The sequence below is a fragment of the Penicillium brevicompactum genome (assembly GCF_028827555.1).
Source record: "Penicillium brevicompactum strain IBT 35665 chromosome Unknown utg000001l_segment0_segment0, whole genome shotgun sequence".
Taxonomy (NCBI): Eukaryota; Fungi; Ascomycota; class Eurotiomycetes; order Eurotiales; family Aspergillaceae; genus Penicillium; species Penicillium brevicompactum.
The window spans coordinates 3,409,496-3,431,095 of record NW_026623203.1 but is presented as its reverse complement, the minus strand read 5'-3'; the positions used below and the strand labels follow the sequence as shown (position 1 = coordinate 3,431,095).

The 21,600-nt window shown below is 49.8% G+C and overlaps 8 protein-coding genes across 8 annotated transcripts; 5 read left to right on the top strand and 3 right to left on the bottom strand.

The window, feature by feature from the left end:
- Window positions 1-124: 124 nt before the first annotated feature.
- N7506_001092 (pre-mRNA-splicing factor SPF27 family protein) lies at window positions 125-826 on the top strand (the record flags this gene model as incomplete). Its single annotated transcript, XM_056950388.1, has 2 exons — window positions 125-161; window positions 219-826. The coding sequence occupies 2 exons, from the start codon at window positions 125-127 to the stop codon at window positions 824-826; spliced, it is 645 nt and encodes a 214-aa protein (XP_056816303.1).
- Window positions 827-1,367: 541 nt separating this feature from the next.
- On the bottom strand, window positions 1,368-2,875 carry N7506_001091 (putative 3-beta hydroxysteroid dehydrogenase/isomerase family protein; the record flags this gene model as incomplete). Its single annotated transcript, XM_056950387.1, has 2 exons — window positions 1,368-2,599; window positions 2,653-2,875. The coding sequence occupies 2 exons, from the start codon at window positions 2,873-2,875 to the stop codon at window positions 1,368-1,370; spliced, it is 1,455 nt and encodes a 484-aa protein (XP_056816302.1).
- A 1,389-nt stretch (window positions 2,876-4,264) lies between these two features.
- On the top strand, window positions 4,265-6,133 carry N7506_001090 (MFS transporter; the record flags this gene model as incomplete). Its single annotated transcript, XM_056950386.1, has 4 exons — window positions 4,265-4,596; window positions 4,642-5,018; window positions 5,068-5,344; window positions 5,410-6,133. 4 exons carry the CDS (start codon window positions 4,265-4,267, stop codon window positions 6,131-6,133), a joined length of 1,710 nt encoding a protein of 569 aa, XP_056816301.1.
- Window positions 6,134-6,276: 143 nt separating this feature from the next.
- On the bottom strand, window positions 6,277-6,796 carry N7506_001089 (nuclear telomere cap complex subunit Ten1; the record flags this gene model as incomplete). The annotated part of the gene is made up of 2 exons (XM_056950385.1): window positions 6,277-6,643; window positions 6,711-6,796. The coding sequence occupies 2 exons, from the start codon at window positions 6,794-6,796 to the stop codon at window positions 6,277-6,279; spliced, it is 453 nt and encodes a 150-aa protein (XP_056816300.1).
- A 439-nt stretch (window positions 6,797-7,235) lies between these two features.
- N7506_001088 (ESCRT-III subunit protein SNF7) lies at window positions 7,236-8,108 on the top strand (the record flags this gene model as incomplete). The annotated part of the gene is made up of 4 exons (XM_056950384.1): window positions 7,236-7,410; window positions 7,490-7,694; window positions 7,761-7,969; window positions 8,035-8,108. The coding sequence occupies 4 exons, from the start codon at window positions 7,236-7,238 to the stop codon at window positions 8,106-8,108; spliced, it is 663 nt and encodes a 220-aa protein (XP_056816299.1).
- An 852-nt stretch (window positions 8,109-8,960) lies between these two features.
- On the bottom strand, window positions 8,961-11,005 carry N7506_001087 (Chromatin-remodelling complex RSC SWI/SNF subunit Rsc7/Swp82; the record flags this gene model as incomplete). The annotated part of the gene is made up of 3 exons (XM_056950383.1): window positions 8,961-9,591; window positions 9,649-10,852; window positions 10,957-11,005. 3 exons carry the CDS (start codon window positions 11,003-11,005, stop codon window positions 8,961-8,963), a joined length of 1,884 nt encoding a protein of 627 aa, XP_056816298.1.
- A 2,966-nt stretch (window positions 11,006-13,971) lies between these two features.
- schA (serine/threonine protein kinase SCH9) lies at window positions 13,972-16,912 on the top strand (the record flags this gene model as incomplete). The annotated part of the gene is made up of 3 exons (XM_056950382.1): window positions 13,972-14,018; window positions 14,252-15,415; window positions 15,475-16,912. 3 exons carry the CDS (start codon window positions 13,972-13,974, stop codon window positions 16,910-16,912), a joined length of 2,649 nt encoding a protein of 882 aa, XP_056816297.1.
- Window positions 16,913-18,009: 1,097 nt separating this feature from the next.
- Window positions 18,010-18,435, top strand: N7506_001085 (uncharacterized protein; the record flags this gene model as incomplete). Its single annotated transcript, XM_056950381.1, has 1 exon — window positions 18,010-18,435. The coding sequence occupies one exon, from the start codon at window positions 18,010-18,012 to the stop codon at window positions 18,433-18,435; it is 426 nt and encodes a 141-aa protein (XP_056816296.1).
- Between the last annotated feature and the right edge of the window lie 3,165 nt (window positions 18,436-21,600).

Here is a 21,600-nt window from a genome sequence, read left to right as displayed (position 1 = left end):
TATAAAATGCGCGTATACTTCACGATCACATGACAGTATCCACTTATTCTGCCAGCTCACCGCCCATCGAAGCAACCGGCCTTTCTGATCGCAACTTTTATAGACTTTCATACAAACCTCAAAAATGCCTCTCATCAACGACGTTCACGACTCGCTACCCTGTAAACACTCACACATCACCCTCCTACACACACAGCTCAATTGACTAATCACCGCAGACATCGACGCGGCGCCCACAGCGTCCGCTCACGCGCGCGCCCAGCAGCTCATCAACGCCGAGCTCTCCCAAGACCACGCCACTACACTCCATCCCTGGATTCCTGAAATCCCAGAAACCAAATTCTCACCATTCATCCAACAAGAACTCGAGCGCAAAGCAGCCGGTGCACCTCTGACCGGCGGCATCGACCTCGCCCGTTACGAAGCACCAGAAGCGCCAGCCCCATCAAATGGCGCACCGGATCTAGACGAGTGGCGCAAGACACTGCAGAAGGCGTACGCATCTAGCTCGCATCTCGCGAAGCGCCATGAGAACCTGACTTTGCTGGAAGAGCACGGCAAGAATGCCTGGTTGATTGGAAACTCGCAGTTGGAGGAGATCTTGAGTGAGCTGGAGAAGGAGCTCGCTGAGACCAAGGAGGCTTCTGCGGAGGTCAACAAGCAGAGGAAGATCGCGCAAGAGGCTAGCCATGGTGAATTGGTCAGCTTGGAGGAAACGTGGAAGAGGGGTGTCGGGGCTATTCTCGATGTTGAGGTTGCTTGTGAGGGTCTGCGGATGCAGATTCTTGAGCATCGGAGACAGATGGCTCAGCAGCAGGCACGCTAGTGGGATTTTTCGTTTACTAGAAACTTTTCTTTTGTGGGCTGGCCCCTTCGTGGCACTTGTCATGGCGGTTGCACGGTGCTTGGTGAAAAGCTTGCATAACGCCAATGATTTGTACGACTTGGAAAATGGGTTGCTTCTTCTGGTTCCTGCGTCCTGTGCCATACAGTCCAGTCGCTTTTTTGCGCCGAGGACTTCCTCTCACGACACACGAGTACAAAATCCTTGGTGTCTCAACAGACAAATGTCTATCCACCCCCGGGTTCCAGCCACGCCTATCACTGGTACTTTATCAGCTCCATACATGCCTTTTGCAAAGGCACTTACGCCCTATCGGCGTTCAGGTCATATCAGTCACTATGGTCACCCGCGGGTCGGCTCAGGCTATAGCAGATACAATCAAATCACAGCTGCTCTGGATAGCATTAGGTTTGATATTTTTGTCAAATTCATTTCCATTAAAATTCATGGTCCGATCTCTTTTGAGTCTCATCGCTAAACTGCTAATCATTAAATGAACCGAGAGCCAAGGGGGGGATTAGCCCTAAAGCTTCACTGGTGTAACGATGTCAACACCAACCCCATCCTCAGAAACCTTCACGGGACCGATTATGATCTTCTTCCCCTTGACGTGGACACCTTCAGTCCGCGCCTTGGTATTCCAATCGACCAGACGACGACACAATCCCTCAAGCGTAGTGAGCGGCGGATTATACCCTAGCCCACCCTTTTCCGGAGCCAACTTTGCGCGCGAATCATCAGCAAACATGTTGACATTCAAAATCCCAAACAGCGCCGGCTGCAACTGTTCCAAGTCCGGCGGAAGCTGCGGCAGAATCCCGAACTTGAATCGCAGGATAGCATACATCTCTACGAAGTACGAGAGCAGCAGGAATGGCGCGGGCTGTAATTTCGGGAACTCCACAGGTGTTGTAGAAAGGGTCATGAGAACGTTGTACAAGTCTCCAAACGCAATAGCCGGGTTCGGGTCGCTGATGATGAAAGATTGGCCACCAGTGTTGGGCAGTGTGCATCCGGGCTCGCTCTGCTGGATCAGTCGCTGTTCATAGAGCAGGTGGGCGAGCGAGACGTTCTCGGCGTGTACGAAGCTTTGAATAACAGGGGAAGCCCAAGTGGGAGCTCCGCCGTTGTACAAGTAGATTTCCGTGACTGCGGTCCTGGACACGCCGCCTGTGCCATAGACACCATTCGTAGGGCGGATACAGCCAGTGCGGAATCCGGTTGCTGGGTCATCTGCTGCGCACACGATTTGCTCGGCTTGATGCTTTGAGGCGGCGTAGTTGCCGAAGAAATCGCGGTGGGTTTGTGGGGCGGTCGTGCTGTCGCTGATCACTTGGACTGAGCGCTTGGGATGGCGGGTCCAGGGCGGGATCCAGAATGTTGGGCTGCGGAGTCTTGTTGAGCCGGAGGATGTCCAGATGAAGATACTTGCTCCGGCGGTCTTGGCCGCTTCTAGCACATTGCGGGTTCCGTCGATGTTGACCTTGCTGCTGAGTGGTAGGAAACATTGGAGTCGGTCTTGGGGCCGAATCAAGGCTGCCGTGTGGTAGACGGTCAAGGGGAGCTTGGAAACGTGGACGGGCCATGGTTCTTCAAAGGCAATGGTCACGGCGAGCTTGTCGGTGATGTTGGTCTTGACCCAGCCGACGCCTTGTTTGAGAATTTCGTCTGGAGAGGCAAGGTCCAAGATGCGAATGGCCTTTGGGTCTTCGCCTCGAGTCAAGAGATGGTTGATGATCCAGGTACCAACGAGGCCTATAGTTCCGCATTAGTACAATTGCTCAACGCCATGGCTGAAATAGACGAACCGGTTCCGCCGACGATGACATATCGTCGACTTTGCTTCGGTGGCAGGCTCTTGGAGACATTGATGGGATTTTCCTGGCTCTTCTTGTAGGCCGCTTTGATTTCTTCCACGGTCCAGCGATGAGGCGATAGTTTTGCTGCTTCCTCGGGAACTCTCTTCATGACACGGTTGATGTGCCAGAGATAGAGAGTACCCAGTAGCAAGATAGGTGTGAATATCCACATGCTGTTACGATGTAGGAGAAGCTTGGAAGTTGAGGCTCAGGGAGGGTTGATAGAAAGGTTACAAAGTCCCCAAGGGACAAACGCCGGTGTCTCGGGAGAGGCAGGGAACGTTTGTGTAGAAAGAATCAACCATCTCGACTGTTTCATTTTTTTCACTCATCTATTCTCTATTCAATCTGAAATCCAAAATGGTAGGTCGCTTAGATTTTGGCGCTTCGGTTATTTTAAACGAGCGACCTGAGACCCTCCCGAGAACTTCTTGTTTGGGACGAAAATTCAAATTTGCACTCGATTTGGCCCGCAAACCGGATTCTCTGAGGCCGTTGGGGAGAGATCTTCAGACCCAGCATTGGGCGATATGCAGATCATAGTGGTCAAGTTACTTGCGTATCACAAGAATTCAACTGGAGTCTAAAAAGACTGGACGTACATTGAGGGAAGGACGTCAAGGATATAGTTTTTATAGTTCAAGGTAGCGGAACGTTCCGCTTTTTCCGCGTCGGGAATATACACTTGGACCTTTTCCACCCGTGCTGGTCTCGGCAATCCACTTCGCAATCTCGACCGTGCTCGACCTCGGGATTCCTCCAAGTTGACTTGTTTGCTTGTGTCATGTTTGTATCAGACTTTGAGATCTGCTTAGAGCATCACGCCACTTTTCCAAACTAACTCCCTTCATCCAACACCTCTTTGAAGCCAAGCATACTGTATCGGTATTCGGCAAACCGGCACACTAGAAGGAATCCACTCGTCTCGGGCCTGGTAGGGGGGCCGTGTGGAGACAGTTGGGTCGAAACACGCACTCCAGCCATCACGGCATGGGGGTCGCAAATGGAGTGCTGTTACCCACGGGGAAATCCCCATACATGTCCAACGACGTTGGGATCTGAGAGAGATGTCCTGCTGCCCAGATGCGCCAACGCCTGAGGAGCTCCACCGTGGTTCACGGGATAATCCCTGTGTGTCTTTGCCATACTTGACTTGGCATATCCATGTGGTTCTCCAAACGGTGCTAGTGCTGGTGGTCGAATATGCTTATCATTCAAGTCGGCCCCACCAGTGGGAAATTTTCCAGTTTCAAATGCAATCGAAGATTTGTTTCCTATCTTTCTTTCATATCTAGATTGAATTTCAGGGTTCGGCTGCGTGGGCTCGGGGCTTGAGGTTCAAGCTTGTGACTGTTGGTCGATCTGAATTCCAGTACAAAGTTGAAAGAGACAAGTTCTCGGGTTTTCCGTGATCGTATTCCAAGGTTGCAGCAGAACAAGAGAAAGGCTTGATTTTTTGGGCCTGCTTCATTGAGTTGAACCGTGTCAACAAATTTATCCTTGTTCGCTTAGCAAACCGCCCTATACTCTGTTGGTAGTGCGTCCTGCGCAAGCTTCCAATATGTCACAGCCTCCCAATTCAGACAATCAGGAGAAAGGCCCCCAAAACACGGCGAGAAGGTCTCACGACACAGACTCCATCTGCGAATCTGTTTCATCGGTAGACACGCAGACCGACCACGATGCGCTGGGCAAGACCTTGACGGCTCGCGCCTCGCGCACCTCGCACATGTCATTGTCAGAGCGAGTCACAACGATTGCAACCAATGCCACAGCCGATCCAGACTACGAAGTGGACTGGGATGATGATAATGACCCAGAGAACCCAAAGAACTGGAGTCTCAAATACAAAGCCATGGGAATTCTGTTCCTGTCATGGAACACTCTCGTCGTGTGAGTTCTATACTCTTCGATTTCTTTCTCCACTAATAACCCCAGTGTGCTATATTCAACTTCATACACTTCAGGAACGGCGCTCATCGCCGAGGAATTCGGTGAGAATGAAACAATCGTCACCCTTGGCTTAACGTTCTATCTTATCGGCCTGGCTATTGGATCTATGTTCATGGCACCGCTGAGTGAAGTATATGGGCGCAAGCCGGTGTGCGTAATCTGCTTGGCTGTTTTCACGGTTCTGATCATCCCTTGTGCGCTTGCGAAATCTGTGACTACCCTCATTGTCGTTCGATTTATTGGTGCTTTCTTCGGCAGTGTCATGATCTCCACGGCCCCTGGTATGGTGGCTGACCTGGTGGATGATGAACACCGCGCATTGGCAATCTCAATCTGGAGTATTGGACCGTTGAATGGACCAGGTATGTACAATGCTCAAGCTCACTGGGCGTTCTTGCTAATGGTATTCAGTGCTTGGGCCTGTTATTGGTGGGTTTGTTACTCAATATCTTGGCTGGCGCTGGATGTGCTGGATTGCTCTCATTCTCTCTGCTGTTGCCTTGGTGTTTGCAATTCTTCTCAAGGAAACGTATGCGCCCACTTTGCTTCAGAAAAAAGCAGCCAAGCGCCGCGAGGAGAGTGGCGAGTCTCGCTGGTGGTGTCGCTACGACCAGACGGCTAGCCTGTATGAGGTCCTAAAGCTGAACCTCAGTCGTCCATTCGTCATGGCTGTTACTGAACCCATCTGGTAAGCCTCATTTAGTGCTATTCTAACAAAACAGTGACCTGTGAACGAGGACTAACATATACCAGTATCTTCTGGGATATCTATATCGCCATTATCTACGGCATCCTCTACCTTTGCTTCGTGGCCTATCCAATCGTCTTCCAAGAAATCCGCGGCTGGGACCTCGGTCTATCAGGCCTTGCCTTCCTTGGAATCGGTATTGGCGTGGTTCTCACCATTGCCTGCGAGCCCCTCATTCGCCGCTTGATCAACATGCACGCCCCAGACCCAGAGACCGGCAAGCCACCACCAGAAGCCGCAGTTTCATTCGTCTGCATATGCGCCATGATCATCCCAATCGGCGAGCTCTGGTTCGCCTGGACTTGTTCCCCAGCTTCGATCCATTGGATCGCACCCCTGCTGGCGGGCATTCCATTCGGCGCTGGAAACACCGGCGTCTTCATTTACGCTTCCAATTACCTGACTCACAGCTACGGTATGTATGCTGCTTCTGCGCTGGCTGGTAACTCTGTTATCAGAAGTATTCTCGGTGGTGTGTTGCCGCTTGCTGGCACGGCTATGTATGATAGTCTGGGTCCGAACTGGGCGGGTACACTGTTGGGTTTGTTGGAGGTTCTGATTGTCCCCATTCCATTCGTGTTCTACAAGTATGGACACAAGATCCGGATGAAGAGTCCCCTGATTATGCGGATGCAGGAGGAGAAGATGAAGTTGGAGGGGAAGAGAGCCAAGAGAGCGCTTCAGCTGGCGAATGCTAATCGGATGGAGGAAGAAAAGGCAGAGGTTTGAAAGTTTCGTTCTTAAGGCCTATTGTTTGATACCCCGGGCCATGCATCTGAGGTGTTCTAAAAGTTAATTTGAGATAAAAATGCGCAGGCGCGTCCTAACGCGGGTTCATTATGTGTTGTTGTCGGCGAGGCATTGATATTACCCTAATCCTTGAAATTCATCATTCGTTCCACATCTTGAGAGTTCCGCAAAATAAGCTCATAGTCGCCGATTGCGATGGCTCCCGCTGCGAAGACCATGATGGCTTCGACGTAAACAGGTCGAGGGGGGACGGTAGATGTTTGATTGGCATCTCCAGAATTCGATGAGAACGACGATGTTGGCTGTATCGGTTCAATCTCCCTGATGTAGCCCAGGACGTTCAGCCATGTTCCTATGCGCAGCGCTTCGGCAGTGACATCTTCAAGGATCCCAGTGATGTCGACGGAAACACTACTCGGGGTTGTCTTGCTGCGTGGGTAATTGTGTTCCAGGATCAAGCGTCCAGTGGCGACAGTATACTTTGTCACACTGTATGAAAGAGCGAACAGGGATTAGTCAAAGGAGATCGGGCTCATACTAGCGATCCCCGACGCACCAGCCAAGAAAGCGGATCTTCGTATCCGTTTGTAGAGATGAGAGATCGGACAGGAACACGCGAGTCGACGGGCGCGGCCCATTCATTTCCGAGGCTAGATCCTCAAGGTGCTAAGCATTATCGAGTGTTACATTCAAAGTGATCGCGATCGAAGTAGAAATCGAAGATCAGAATATAAATGCGCACGTGATCTGCGGGCCTTACCGCGTATGTCATAGGCTCAGCGAGGGGAAAGTCCACGGGTCTCCCCTCCACTTTGACTATCCCGAATTATCAGCATCGAGAGCAATATCTACTGACCTGAGGTCGATCATTCGCATTCTGTCCACACGGCCCTTATCGTACTGTGTCTCCTGAGTTTGCCTGGAGCCTATCGCACCACCTGACCTGCAGCTAGCGCCAAAGAAAACGGTCATTCCGCATCGGTCTTTCGGAGGCTTTCTGCTCTACTCGAGCATACCATCTGAGCCGATTCCCTATCGGTTTCCTTGAATATCAAGTAACGACAAGATCAAAACAGTCGACATGTGGTCTTGGTTCGGAGGTGCTGCCGCCCAGAAGCGCAAGGATGCGCCCAAGAACGCCATTCTCAAGCTGAGGGAGCAGCTGGACATGCTTCAAAAGCGCGAGAGACATCTTGAAAGCCAAATTTCAGACCAGGACGCTTCGGCTCGGAAGAATATCAACACAGACAAGAATGGTACGAGAGCCGTCTACAGGCCCCGGATATCTACATTCGAGTGAAACTCATGGCTGACCGGTGTCACTCTTATCATTAGCTGCCAAGAATGCCTTGCGACGGAAGAAGATTCATGAGAAAAACCTCGAGCAAACAACGGCACAGATCATGCAGCTCGAGCAACAGATATACTCCATTGAAGCCGCGAACATCAACCACGAGACACTAGCCGCAATGAAGCAGGCCGGCGCAGCAATGAAGAACATCCACGGCGGAATGAAGCTGGAGGATGTCGACAAGACAATGTACGTTGTCCGCCATCTAGCTTACCTTGTGACGATGTGTATATACAGTGTGCTAATACCCCGCAGGGAAGAACTTCAAGACCAGCACGCGCTCAGCACAGAAATAGGCAACGCCATTACCAGTGTCCCGATTGGAGAACAGCCGGACGAGGAAGATCTCGATGCCGAGTTGGAAGGATTGGAACAGGAGGCTATGGATGCAAAGATGGTCAACACTGGGTTCGTCCCGGTTGGTACCCAGCTGGACCGGTTACCAGCCGCGGGGAATACAGATCGTGAGTTTGAATTGCCCTTCTCATATTTGGTGCCGCCCAGACCTTATCTAACTGATGCTCTACAGTCAAGCAACCTGCCAAGGCAGAAGACGACGAGGAGGCCGAATTGGAGAAACTGCGGGCAGAAATGGCCATGTGACAGCCTTCCCAGCCACGCGATCAATGCAGTATTTCTTCAAGCTTTTGTTCCTCTCGTCCAACTTTCGCATGCATGACCCGGCCGTTCTTCAAGCCTTTTTTGCCTTCACATCCTGTTGTCTTTTCCCAGTGCTGACACCCGGCTTACTGATGTTTCCCTTCTTCTTATTCCTCCCTCCCGCAATACAGTCCGCAGGCATTCTTGGGTCACGGCTCAGTTGTCCTGTCTTGTCGCATTTCACTGCTTCTATCTGGCTGTTCCTCTCAACACCGTTTTTCAGACCTGTCAATTTCTCGGCCACTGTTTTGTCTTGATTTGAAATGGAGTTTTAGATTATTCGGCTCGTTCTATCTAGTCCATGTTACTCTTAATGTAAGCTAAATTCCCAAGTACATTTTGCTGGCTTACGGCGCACATCTTCACATCTCAATGTAAGTTTTCGACCTAGCATACGAACATTTACTCAAGCATCTATTGGTTTTTTTAAGAAGATGGTTCATTATTATCTCGTAGTTGGTCACTCACCGGGAATTTCCATACGGCCAGTCCCGTCAAACAAACAACAAATGAAGAACCGCTATCAGATACATCGAGTGAGAGATCCTATAAGAAGATCTGCCGTCGAGAACCCAAGCAAGAAAAGCTTAGTTAAATACACCACAAAGATGTAGAAAGATTCATAGCGCATGCCGAGTATCCAGCAGGTAAGAAACAAAAAAAGAAAAACGCCAGTGGCATTTTTGCCCGCCATGTCCAGCCACCCAGCCCATGCTAACCCATATTTCGCCTTGCGCAAGAATCTCAAGAAAAGACAAGAAAGAACCACCGAAGCCACAGAGATCTAGGCTCCAATCAAGGGTACCAAGCGTAGCTCTTGGTGGGCTGGACACGCTCGCCATCCTGTGTCTCAGTGCGCCATTTGGACTTCCACTCGACTTCGCGAGCGCAAGATTCGGCGAGCGCATCCTTACACTCAGGTGGGAGCAGCTCGAGGATCTCGGGGGTCATGAATTCAGGGTGTGCAGGGTCGGCAACGCTGACCATGCCATTGGGACCGATGTCGTGCACATCGCCGTCAGGTCCCGGAACGCCCATGTTCGAGTACTGCGGGGATTCGTAAACGATATCTTGGACAACGTATCGGTTGTAGATTTGGGCGGAAACAGGAGGGAAGATGGTGGTCGGGGGTTCGGTGGTTTCAACAGTGGCAATTTCACCGTTGGTAGCTTCCTTGGATTCTGTGGGCTCAGGGGTAGCCTTGGTATTGGCTTCATCCGAAGGAGACCCCTTGTTGTCGATGTTCAGTGAGTTCATGTCGGTCGTGAGGCCACTGGCGATCGCAGCCTCTGGGTTGGGGGGTACGCGCTCCCAGCGGGCGTGGGTTGGCTGCATGATCTTGGGGAATTGCATGATGTTGGTGTGCACGTCGTAAACACCGTTTAGGTTGGCGCGGCGCATGTCAGCAATCTTGTGGTTAAAGTTGCTAAGAATATGTTAGCTTGTGGTGCTATGGACTGTTGGCTGGCACAGCTAGACTCACCTGGCAGCACGGGCATGCTCGAGCATCCAGTTATCATCGGTAACGGGTGCGCGACGCTTCTTGCCATCGACAGGCTTTCCGCCAGCAAGTGGGACTGAAGGCGCGTTGTTGTGGTACACACTGCTGGCACCATGCCATGCGACATACTGGTTGCGATTATAGACTTCTCCAGGACCAGGGATTCTGTCTTCGGGGACAGAAAGATCGCCTTCAACATCACCTCGCTCACGCGCAGCGGCTTCGTCATAGTCATCAGTAATTTTCTTGCCGCCAACGATGATCTTCGAGCCGAACTCGCGGAAGACAGAGCGCGCAGTGACCACACCGATGGCTCTACCCTTATAGGAATGTGGGATGAGGTCACGTTCAATTAGATCACGCTTGGCATCGTCATCAATGATGATCTTGTACAGCATCTTGTGCTTCTGGAAGAAGAGGTAGGAGTCACGGAAACCAATGCAACGGGCCGGCTCTGTGGACAACATGTAGAGGCGATCTCCACGGCCAAGGATCTTAAAAGTGCGAACACGGTATTCACGTCCTCCTTGGAGGTGGCCATTCTCATCGACCTTTGTGGCGCCAATTGGGTCCGGTGGGATTGAGACCTCGTCGTTGATGACATCCATCATGTTTCCTTCTTTATCAATGGGTACTTGAGTGAGATGAGAAGGACCGCGGTTGCGAGCCCAGCGTCCTCCACTGGCGGCAGGACGACCACGGCGACGTTTGGCAGGTGTGGTCACTCGAATTGGTGTTTCACCGTCTGCCTCGTATTCAATGGGGCGAGGGTTCTTTGGAGGACGACCGATTCGGCGCTTTCCACGAGGGTAAATACCGGGGCGACCAGGACCATGTGTGGGGGTAGGAGCTGCTTCAGTGAGAATGGAGTCCTCCGCGGGAGTTGCGACGCTGGTGTCATCCTCCACCTTGGGGGTAGCTGGTGTTCCTTCTCCATCCTCTTTTTCTCCCGCATCCGTTGCGGGGTTCGTTGTCGCCTCGCCTTCCATTCCAGCTTCAGCCTCCACTTTGGTCTCAGACTCAGATTGAGGCTGAGATTCATCTGCAGCTTCTGGTTGAGCCATGGATTCGGAGTCTGGGTCGTGTTCGGATGAATGGTGGGATTCAGCTACGGGCGAAGATTCATGAGATGGAGGTGCATCGAGCATTTCTTCATCGGAACCCTCAGGCAGGACAGGAACATTTTCTATGATGGGTTAATCGCGAGCGCGTCTAAGGGGAGTGAAATTGTTGGCGCAGGGCATTGGACACTATGCGATATGTGATAGAAAGTGAGATGGATAGACTCACTAATTAATTCCGCAGCGGCCTGGGCAGCGGCCCTTGACTTTCGAGGCATTATCGCGTTGGGCCGTGGTCGTTGCGTAGAGGCGCAAAGGAAGCTATTTCCTTTCCTGATAGAGTCACGTGAAAAGCAATCAAACACGTGATTCACCGCCTTTAATTCATGTAGGGTCATGTGATACACCAATGATTAGGTGTATGTGCAAATTGTGCAAACATGAGGCAACGCCAAGGCTTCTTCCATGACATCATTTGCGCTTCTTCAACCAACGGAGCATCCCGGCTTCCTAGACCATTGATCGGCAAACTTGCTGCTTTTGACTGCGGTCGAGGTTTGTTCTCTTGTGCTTCTAGGCCTTCACCCGCCATAGCCGTCTCAAATCTTCCAAGAATGATGTTGACGAACCCTTGGGTTTTGAGGTCTTCCCTCACGAATCGTGATAACAACGCTGGTCAGATGTCACTTGAAACATCAGCATGCTATATCGGCTGAGAGACTCAAATGTTGTTTCACTGTTCGAGGCTCTCTTTTAATCTCACCCATGAACAAAGGGGCTAATAGCAGTCGCCTTTGTCGTATAGTCTTGGCGGTACTCGGGGTGCCTAGATGAACTTGTGAGAGTAGTCGTTTAGTACAAAATATAGGCTGACAACTGGGACCCTAGTTACTCGTCGCCGTTGTTAGGGGTGGATTCTCATATCATTATAGATACTACTAGCTGCCTAGACAGGATAAGCATCTACGACTTGGGGATATCTCCTACCTGAATCGTCACTGCCACAGTGCAGAAATTCAATATTCAATATTCAACGCATGGTGGATCGTCGTGTCAGCGAAATCCCGCAAATGATCACCGGTCAGTTAGCGCACCGTTATTCCCCGAATCACCCTGCCATGCACGCTGGCTTTATTTTGGTATTGGGTGACGGAATCTGAGGATCCCATTGAGAAAGATGCATGAATACCAAAGCAAGTTAGTATACTGCTTGTGTTACCATTGACCACATCTTTGTTGAGTCTGCGTTAGGTAAAATATATCACCAGGACTGTTTCAAATGCTCAATATCACATGTGAGGGATAGACCCTCGAGCTTGAAAGGAGGTTTGAGCATATCCAACCCCAGGTCAAAGGTTGTTGATAAACAGGGAATTCGGTTTCTCAAGTGTGGTAGCGAAGTGGCACTTGGGCCTGTGGAAGATATAGGACATTGCATTGACGCGGCTAGCGAAATTTATTCAATCTCGACATGTAACGGTTTCTGGCTAAACCAACAGGGTAACCCGAACGCTCAGGAAAACAAATCCCCATGAATCATAGTCGATCAACTTAGGGTATCTGCAGAGAGCTTGGGACCAACGGATCATGCCAAATGGAAAGGCAATTACTGAGGGAGAGTGCAGATCATGACTTGTTCTCATAATGCAGATGACCTACAAATCAATTCCAGACTCGGGCTCGGTGGTGTGCATTACAGAGAATGCGCCTTGAAACCAGCTTGAAACCACGCATATTTGGTGGCTTTGAGCCTGAAGAGAGACCCGACCGCATTGAAATCATATAAAAGCAGCCTATTATTTCAGTCCAGGGATGTTGTACAATTGAACACGATCCTTGGATAAATTAAATGGATGTGTATTTCCCCATGAGATTATTCGTAAGTATAAATCCAGCTGCGGGAGGTACCCGTCGATCCCTTGATATTCCCCTCAGCCCTTCCCCCCCACGTATTCGTGCGGATACCACACGCTGAGGGGATTGCTTTGAGATCGACATGGCTCTGTCTAGCGTCGGTTTTCCTTCTCTGCATCCAGCACACAGTATTCCGTAGCCTTGGGATCTGTGGCACGTACATTGTTCGGCTGTTAGATCCGCCGAACCACATGTTAGCGCCCGGAGGTTAGGGCCCTCACGGCGCCCGATGACGCATGTAAGGATACGTTATCAAGTTCATGAATTATCTGAGTGCAAGACCAGAGTTCTGGAAAGAATCGGAAGGCATTGCTCCGAGAGAAGCGGTCTAATTCTGTTCAATGTTGTCAGAGATGATGAAATATACTACCCCGCCTCGAAGTGGAGAGCGATTAGAGCGCGAAATGGGATATTTGGGATATTGCGAGATTAGCATCGAAAGAGATATGAACGAATATGATCATTTATGACAATATCAGGGCTCCCAAGAGGAAACCGCGCATATGTGAAAAAAGGCACGGTAACACAGCGTCATTCTGGCACTGTAGATTTAATCAAATGCTTACTAGTACAGTACGGAGTATGAAGGGCACTCTCAGAAGACTCAAATCTCAGGGCCAAGGGAAATAAGTACCGAAGGAAGTAGTAATTCTAGATTAAGATGAGTGCCGCATTAGGACTATTCGCTCCGAGTAATTCTCGAGATAATCCCAGATTCAAAATCAATCAAAATCAAAGAATAAAGGAAATTAAAAATTAAAAATAAAGTCATATTGAATTGAATAATCGAGATTGTCCACTCATAGCCGTTTGTCCTGCTCTTGTTCTTTTTTGGTAAAGTCTTCTTCATTTGGCCACGGTCACTGCGTTGGGGGGCAATGAGAGGGCCTAGGAGCCTGTTCAGATACAAGAATGCACCTCCTGCTCTCTTTTTTTAGTATCGGTCCTTTTCAGAAGGTCATCCTGTCAGCACTGCTCAGCTGGGAGTATCTGCTTTAGGCTACATAAGGATTCTTATGAGGCACGGCCCCGTGGACTATTTGTCCATTTGCACCATATTTGCCTTATTTTCCCCTCTGACCTGACACCTGAGGGGAGCATCCGATTTCTCCGAGGGCATCGAAGAATATCGAATATTCCAAAAGCGAGAACGAGGAAACAAGCGAAACGAGGAAAACGAGGAAAACCGACGGAATTATCTTATCGTTGGGCGTCGGGAGCCGATCCCGCCTTAGCTCATCAATTTCGAACCATCGAAGTTTCTTTCCCAACTTCCTCAATTTTTACCAGCCCCAGTTCTTCCTTTTGAAGAGCGTTGAATGGAAGCACTATGGCCGCCCACGAATCCGTGCTACACGGCGACATGAAGTCAACCCCGTGAGTTCCCCCATTTCTTCCTAAGGCGGGGTTGGAAAGGGAAAAAAGAGGGTCCACGATCCCCCCCCTCCCCTCACACCGCATGCTGCATTGGTTCTCTTCGGGGCCTGCATGAAATGCGCGTGAGGAGAATGTCTGCTCTTTGCCTTTCGAACTTTCTCGGCCCTCCGCCTGCGTCGAAGATCTTGATCCCACTCGCTTTTTTCGCTGCATGACTAACATTTCCATCCCAGCGCCGAGGACGATACTCAAGACCACATCGGGTCGAACGGGTCAACACCCACACCGACAGGAATCGCTACTCCCGAGCCGGACCCCGCGGACAAGCGTGTGCCTTCCCTCATGCACAACTACTTCCAGGTTGGTTCTTTCTCCGGTGCAAAAGCGAGCCCGCGGCTCTGGTCGTGCCTATCGAAGCCATCCGAGGAATCACCCAATGCGCATACCCACCACTCGTCCAGTTCCTCTGAGTCCTTTGTGATGATGGAGCAGGATGACGCATCCGAGAAAATGGAGGACGAACAGTCCAGCTTGCCAACCCCTCCCCATTCCCTGTTACAACATGATTCAGATGATATGGAGCTTGGGACGAGTCCTGGAGTGTCGTCTATCTTTACCACCCTGAAGAAATATCTTGTTCCACCCACAATCACCCCTCCCGATGAGAGTCCTTCCCGTCGTCAAACCTCGCACCCAGTCTCCAGTGTCTCTGATGACTCTGTTCTTGCCCCACATTTTTCCAATCCTTCCCTCCCTCCCTCCTCGGATGATGTTTCCCTGACCGACGCTCCCCTCCTGGACCATGAGAAGCCGCATGTTTCAGTATCTTCCGAGAATCTTGCCAAGCTAACTGGAAACGCACCCGATGGGTCGCGCCTTAAGAACACTCCACCTCTTACTCCCCGGGCCATGTCAAACGAAGCCGCCTCACAAAAGTCCGTTACGTCGGCCCCGCAAGAGACCTGCCAAGAGACCCCGCCAGAGCCCTCTCCCGAGTCGAAGCCGGAGAACATGGAAACCTCCACGGACGAGATCACCATGAAGCTCGATGAAGCATTCCCTTCCCAGTCTTCATCGTCCCCAGCCAACGGCGCACCCACGGGCCCGATCAATGGTAAATTGTTTGTGAAGATCACAGATGGCCGAGGGTTAAGGCCGAGTTTCGACCCGTATGTGGTTTGTGTTTTTGAGTGGAATGAGTACATCTCGAAGGGTGCCCGCGACGGTGAAGAAGAAACGAAACGGCGCCAGCAGGAGTCAGATGCAGAGGAGGCTGCTGGTCGGCCAATGGCCATTCCCTTGAAATCAAGATCCAGCAGCCAAAACACTATCGCTGAAGGTGATCATAAGGGTCGGACTCCCGTAACAGATCCTCATTGGGATCACGAGGCAACCTTGTATGTTTGCTCCAGCCGAACCCCATGACATGCACCATGTGCTAACCATCTTTCTCCAGTGATGTGATGGGTGATCAGTCAGAACTTGATGTCACAGTGTATGACCGAAATAACCAAGAAGCTTTCCTGGGCCACGTTCGCCTTTGTATCAACCTCAAGGAAGATCACAGTCGACTTGAAGGCTGGTTCCCCTTGGTTGCCCGTGGTGACGGAGACAACCAAGTGTCGGGTGAGATTCATCTCGATATGAACTTCGAAAAGACAGATCGGAAACAGGTGGGACCGAACGACTTCCTCATCCTCAAACTTATCGGCAAGGGAACCTTCGGTCAGGTCTACCAAGTTAAGAAGAAGGATACTCAGCGTATTTATGCGATGAAGGTCCTCTCTAAGAAGGTCATCATCCAAAAGAAGGAGGTGGTACACACACTCGGCGAGCGCAATATCTTAGTCCGCACCGCCATGACGGCATCCCCATTCATTGTCGGCCTCAAGTTCTCTTTCCAGACCCCTACAGATCTATATCTCGTCACAGATTACATGTCCGGTGGCGAACTGTTCTGGCATTTGCAGCGCGAAGGTCGATTCCAGGAGGCAAGGGCCAAGTTCTATATTGCCGAGTTAATTCTCGCTCTCCAGCACCTTCACGACCACGATATTGTCTACCGTGACTTGAAGCCCGAGAACATCCTTTTGGACGCAAACGGTCACATTGCACTGTGTGATTTCGGTCTGTCAAAGGCCAACCTTGCCTCAGACGACACTACCAATACATTCTGCGGTACCACCGAGTATCTGGCTCCAGAGGTTTTACTCGATGAACAGGGTTACACCAAGATGGTCGACTTCTGGTCCCTGGGTGTTCTAGTCTTTGAGATGTGCTGCGGCTGGAGTCCGTTCTACGCCGAGGATACCCAGCAAATGTACAAGAACATTGCGTTCGGCAAAGTCAGATTCCCCCGTGATGCTCTCAGCACGGAGGGTCGCAACTTTGTTAAGGGACTGCTGAACCGCAATCCCAAGCACCGACTCGGAGCTAATGGCGATGCCAAGGAGCTAATGGAGCATCCTTTCTTCTCCGACATCAACTGGGACACACTCTGCCGTAAGCAAGTCATCCCGCCATTCAAGCCCCAGTTGCAATCCGACACCGACACTTCGAACTTCGATCCCGAATTCACAAACGCACTGGAGATGAACAACTCCCTCAACCTCCGCGCTGCAGCATTGGCCAATGGCCTCATGCCGGCCTCCACCCCCTTGTCGCCCGGCATGCAAGCCAACTTCAAGGGGTTCACCTTTGTGAACGAGAGCTCCATCGACCACCACCTTATGGACGACAGTGACCATATGGAAGAAGATGGCTTGCATGACCACGAGTGGCAACGAGGCCACCGCTCCGGCAACTCTGTCGATCACCACGTCCCTGTTTCCCACAAGGCACACGACGGCACCGAGTCCGGGATTTTCAACGTTGACGATACCTTTGACATGTGATTACGTTTTCCTTTCTTCTGCATGATCATGGAGTCATTGATCTGGCATAAATTCTTCTTTATCTCTTGTACATGCCTTTGGATTGCGTTGCTTTCCGCAAATATGGGTTTCCATACTTGACTCTCACCCCGATTAGGTACCGCGAGCTGTTACGAATTTGCCCCCCGTCCTTTCTTTCATCCCTTCAGTCTGTCATCTGTCTGTCAACTTGGCGATGTTATGTCATGCCTACGCTTGCTGGTTGCAAACTCTTGCTTGTTGCAGTCGGTCTTCAGACACATACCCCCACCCCTCGGAGGATTGAGCGACTTCAAGTGTTCTCGAGGGGTATCTGCGTGTTCGGTGGAGTTTGGCTTTTGGGTAATTTTATGGCTTCAATGTCTTCATGTCTGTTCTCATGTCATGTTCCTTTGGGTCAATTAGTCTATGTCATCTTTTCTTGGCAACTTTACTCTCTATCTATACCTCTGTTTGCTGAGATCTCATCTTGAAACATGATACCTGCTCTCTGAGCTTTGTCGTTTTCTCTTCTCGTTCTGAATATAGGTAGCGTCTTATGGTGGTAAATCAGCGCTCAGATGTATATGTCCCAATTTGGGTCCAATCATCAGCAGTAAAGACTTTCTTGGGAGCCTCTACGTGTGCTCGGGCTATAGTGAAATGTGGGTGCCCGAGTACGGATGATTACCGACCTTGAAATTCTGGTCAGGCACTCCAGTAATGCCCAGCTGTGATCGTGATTTTGATCCTCATGTTGAACCCAACCAACGTGTCAGAATGTAGGGAACTTTCTATTTGCGTGCTTTGCTGATATAGACTCGACTAGGCCAGACTGATTGATTACGAGATCCACTCTCTGATTCCGCCATTCTTCTGGATGCCGTTGATGCAGTCATATTGGAAGGGATCTAATTTCCGCTTTGGGAAATCGAGTCCTCGTCAAGGTCCTATACTAAGTACAGCAACACAATATGGCACAGGATCTAACAACGCCAGCAGTTGATAACAGCTTGAGATGCATATATAAAAAGCCCCTCCTACCTGACAACAGCCTTGAAAGTGACCTTCACTGAATCACCCTTGACTGATCCGCCAGAATGCCAAAAGCAAGCCCAACGATTATCCAACCTGGATATACCACAAGAACCACCCCAGAGTCGTTCCCTACCAATGTCTATGGCGACGTCACTTGGCACACATTGATCTCGTCGTCGCAAACCAATTCTACAGACCTCTCTGCTGGAATAGCAGTCTGTCCACCGGCGACGGGTCACCTCTGCGCACACAGACACACACAGGCTGAGATCTATCATATCCTTGAGGGCGAGGGCGAAGTTGCTATTGACGGTGTGGCAAGCAAAGTGTCTGCTGGCAGTACGGTATTTATTCCATCAGATGCTGAGCATGGAATTGTCAATACGGGGCCATCAAATTTGAAGTGGTTTTATGTTTTTCCAACCGGATCGTTTGGGGATGTTGTATACCGGTTCTCGAAGGATCAGGTCAGGGAGACGAAGCTTTGATATATGTGATGTTATGCAAGAGGCAGAAGGTTAAAGTCAGAGTAGATAATGAGAAAAAAAACACACGATTATGTTGAATAGCTAGCTCGTGAGGGTGAGATTAGATCACCGCTTGGAAAACTTGGAACTTGCCTCAATTGTACATCTGGGCAGAGTACAGAGTAGTGGTCTTCTAATGCGCATACAGGCTTGATATTTCAAGCAAATCCTCCCGAGGCTGAAGTTAAGAGCAAGGTATTGTTCTTGCTAACCTTGGAAGTCCATATAAAGCATATGTTGTGAGGCTATTGTATCAACTTCAGACGGTGTTTGTTGACTCTGATGGTAAGCAAGATGCATCAGATAGACCTCATGGATCGATATAATTGCTGCCAGTTAGAGCCGTTGAGCTTGGCCATTCCTAGCGGTACCCGAGCTCCACGGCTCGTTTCCCACGTCTGTCACTTTTTATATATTTTGACTTTTTTCTTTTGCTTTCATGTTTTTAGTGTACCTACCAATCTAGTTCACTCAACTTCTCCGGTCCTGTTGATTGTGGGATACGGTCCATGAATATGTTAGACCTCGATATAGAATATCGCTCAAGGCAGTGGGTGGATACATAATGGCATGTTGAAATATATACTAGACCGAAATACTTTTCTGCGACAGTCGTGCCTGAACAAATCATCCATGAATGGTACGAATATATGCTACAATCGAGCAGATCACTAGCTTTGGAACCTTGGAACGGCCCAATGTAATTTCAACATTGGAAGGTTCTACCAGCGGAAACCATCTCCGGTGAACTTGCATTTCAACTTGGTCTTCTTCATGCACCCGTGGACTGTGAACATGTCATGGAATTCATGTCCTCTACTGAGACCTCAGACGAACTAGTTTCAGTACTATTCTGGAATGCAGTAGCCTAGATACTCTGAAAATGTCAATGAAACATAAGGCCCAGGTTGAAAGCCGTCGAGCCTTCAAGACGCGAGATTTCTTGCATAGCACAAATTAGAAAATAACCGGAAACACCTGAGCAGAATCACACGATGTTCGGATTTGAAACTGATCACCTACAGCGTACCGACGTCACCTCCAGGGCTTGAGTGGAATTGCCGTCACGATGAAACCTTAAAAGACATGATTCAGAGCATTAACCATGGCAACAATCTCCCGGGAACGAGATCTGCAGGTCCCCAGTCAATCCTCGGCGGTCCTCGGTGCCAGAAATTTGGCCCACTCACACCTCCACTAGCATGTTGTCTGTACGCCGTAGCACTGGTGCCACTAGACTTTGTACATATGCTGTGCGACAAGGCTACTCCGTAAATGCATATCCAATCGGACATAGCGAACCAGCTCGGCAGCCAGATCTTCAAGCCCAGAGATCGACTTGAGAACGTGGGAACACGGGATCGTGTGGACGAATTCCAGCTGAAAATCCCGATCTGGTGGGGACACCCTAGGGGTCCATCTCGGTTTCGGGACCAATTGCGCCATTCGATCTCGATGTGGCAGTGAAAGATGGAGTGGCATTCTCGTGAGAGATTTGAAATTGACAGTCCACTTGTATCTCTGCCCTATAATACGGAGAGCCTCCGGATTCCAAATTCGTGCTGATAACAAAATATTGTCGTGGATCCTCATGGGAAATGACAAGATCGACCCGAGCGGCTTGAGTAAATCTTTCTAGCCATTTTCATGTTTGTTTCGAGTTGGGTGTCGCGAGAGCGAAACAAATGGATCCATGGATTGTGATCAGCTTGAGAAGCCACCATGGCTACAAGTATATTGTGTTGCTAGGGGAATGATCTGAAATAGGAGTACGGAGTACTGCGGAGAACAGAGTATTCCGTACTAGTCATGGAATATTGGAAGAATGCAGTATTGGAGTAAATGAGAGCCATACGATTCTGCGGAGTACATATTCAGACCACCCATATTTTATCAATAGTGAAGTGGTAAAAGTTGGTTGATATGTCGATCCACCCATGCCATGCAGTGACGCGCAGACCATCCTGGAGTAAACGAGAGGGAAAAAAGGGTGTTCCTGCGCCTGCATCCGCCCAATTACCTTTTTTATCCATATGCATCAGCGCTTGGGCCTTTTATACAGAAGTAAACCTTGGAAAAACGTCCCAAAAAGAAGAGACAAGAGAGGTGTGAGAAGTACTCCGTAGTCAAACATGAATGGATACTAGAATCTGAGACATTCTTGTACATTCAATCAAAAGCAATGAAAAGATACAGAACCAAGCGTGAGAGAAGTAATAATAGTAACATTAATCTTAAAAAGCAAAGAGGGAAAAGGGGTAAAAGTTGGCCCTAAGTATGACCCACCGAATTAACCCCAAATAAGCGATAGTCTATGCCAGCACTCGGACCTAATGTGATGTGGATTCTTGGATAGACTTCATGTCTTGTGTAGTATGGAGTGTAGAGAGTCACAATGAGAAGGGAATAGGGGGTAATGTAAGGAGAGAATATCTAGAGATACTTCATTTACTATATAGTACGGAGTACACTATGGAGTATGTAGATATTAACATGGTTCATGACAGTAGACGTACGTATGCCCGCTGTTAGCTGTGTGTAATAAATGAGTCTCCACCGTTTGAACACAATTGATCTGAAGAACAGCGGATCCCTGTCTCCCATAGGGCAAGGAATTGTATGAACAACTAGTTCAACCCCTGAACCGCCCCCTGTCACCCGAACGACTCCGCTCTGCTCTCCAACACGCGCGCTGCACGGCTCAAGTCCTTTTCGACTCATTCCTGATGCGGGGAGGGATCGACCGCTGCTCACTACCTTTCCTTTTTTCGGTTTTTCCACGGCCAAAAAAAGACAAAAACGACAAAAAAGAGCAAGAAGGTGGGAGAAAAAAACGTGGCGCTGATTTGGAGAAAGCCAAGCGTTAGCATCAAACGGGCCTCGTACTCCGCTCGTTTTCACGCGATCTGCAAATTATATCCCTCGACTATTATTGCGATTTGACGGGGTTTTTTCAAATCTCACGTCTTCACTTCACTTTGCTCTTCTCCTTCTCTCTTGATACTACGTTGTTTGTTCCTTGAGTCCTGTGACGTTGGACATTCCTGGAACCCGCCGATCTTCTGTCCACCTTACGCCTGCCCGCAGTCCCCTACATTCCTGAACTCCTCCTTATTGGGAATTGAC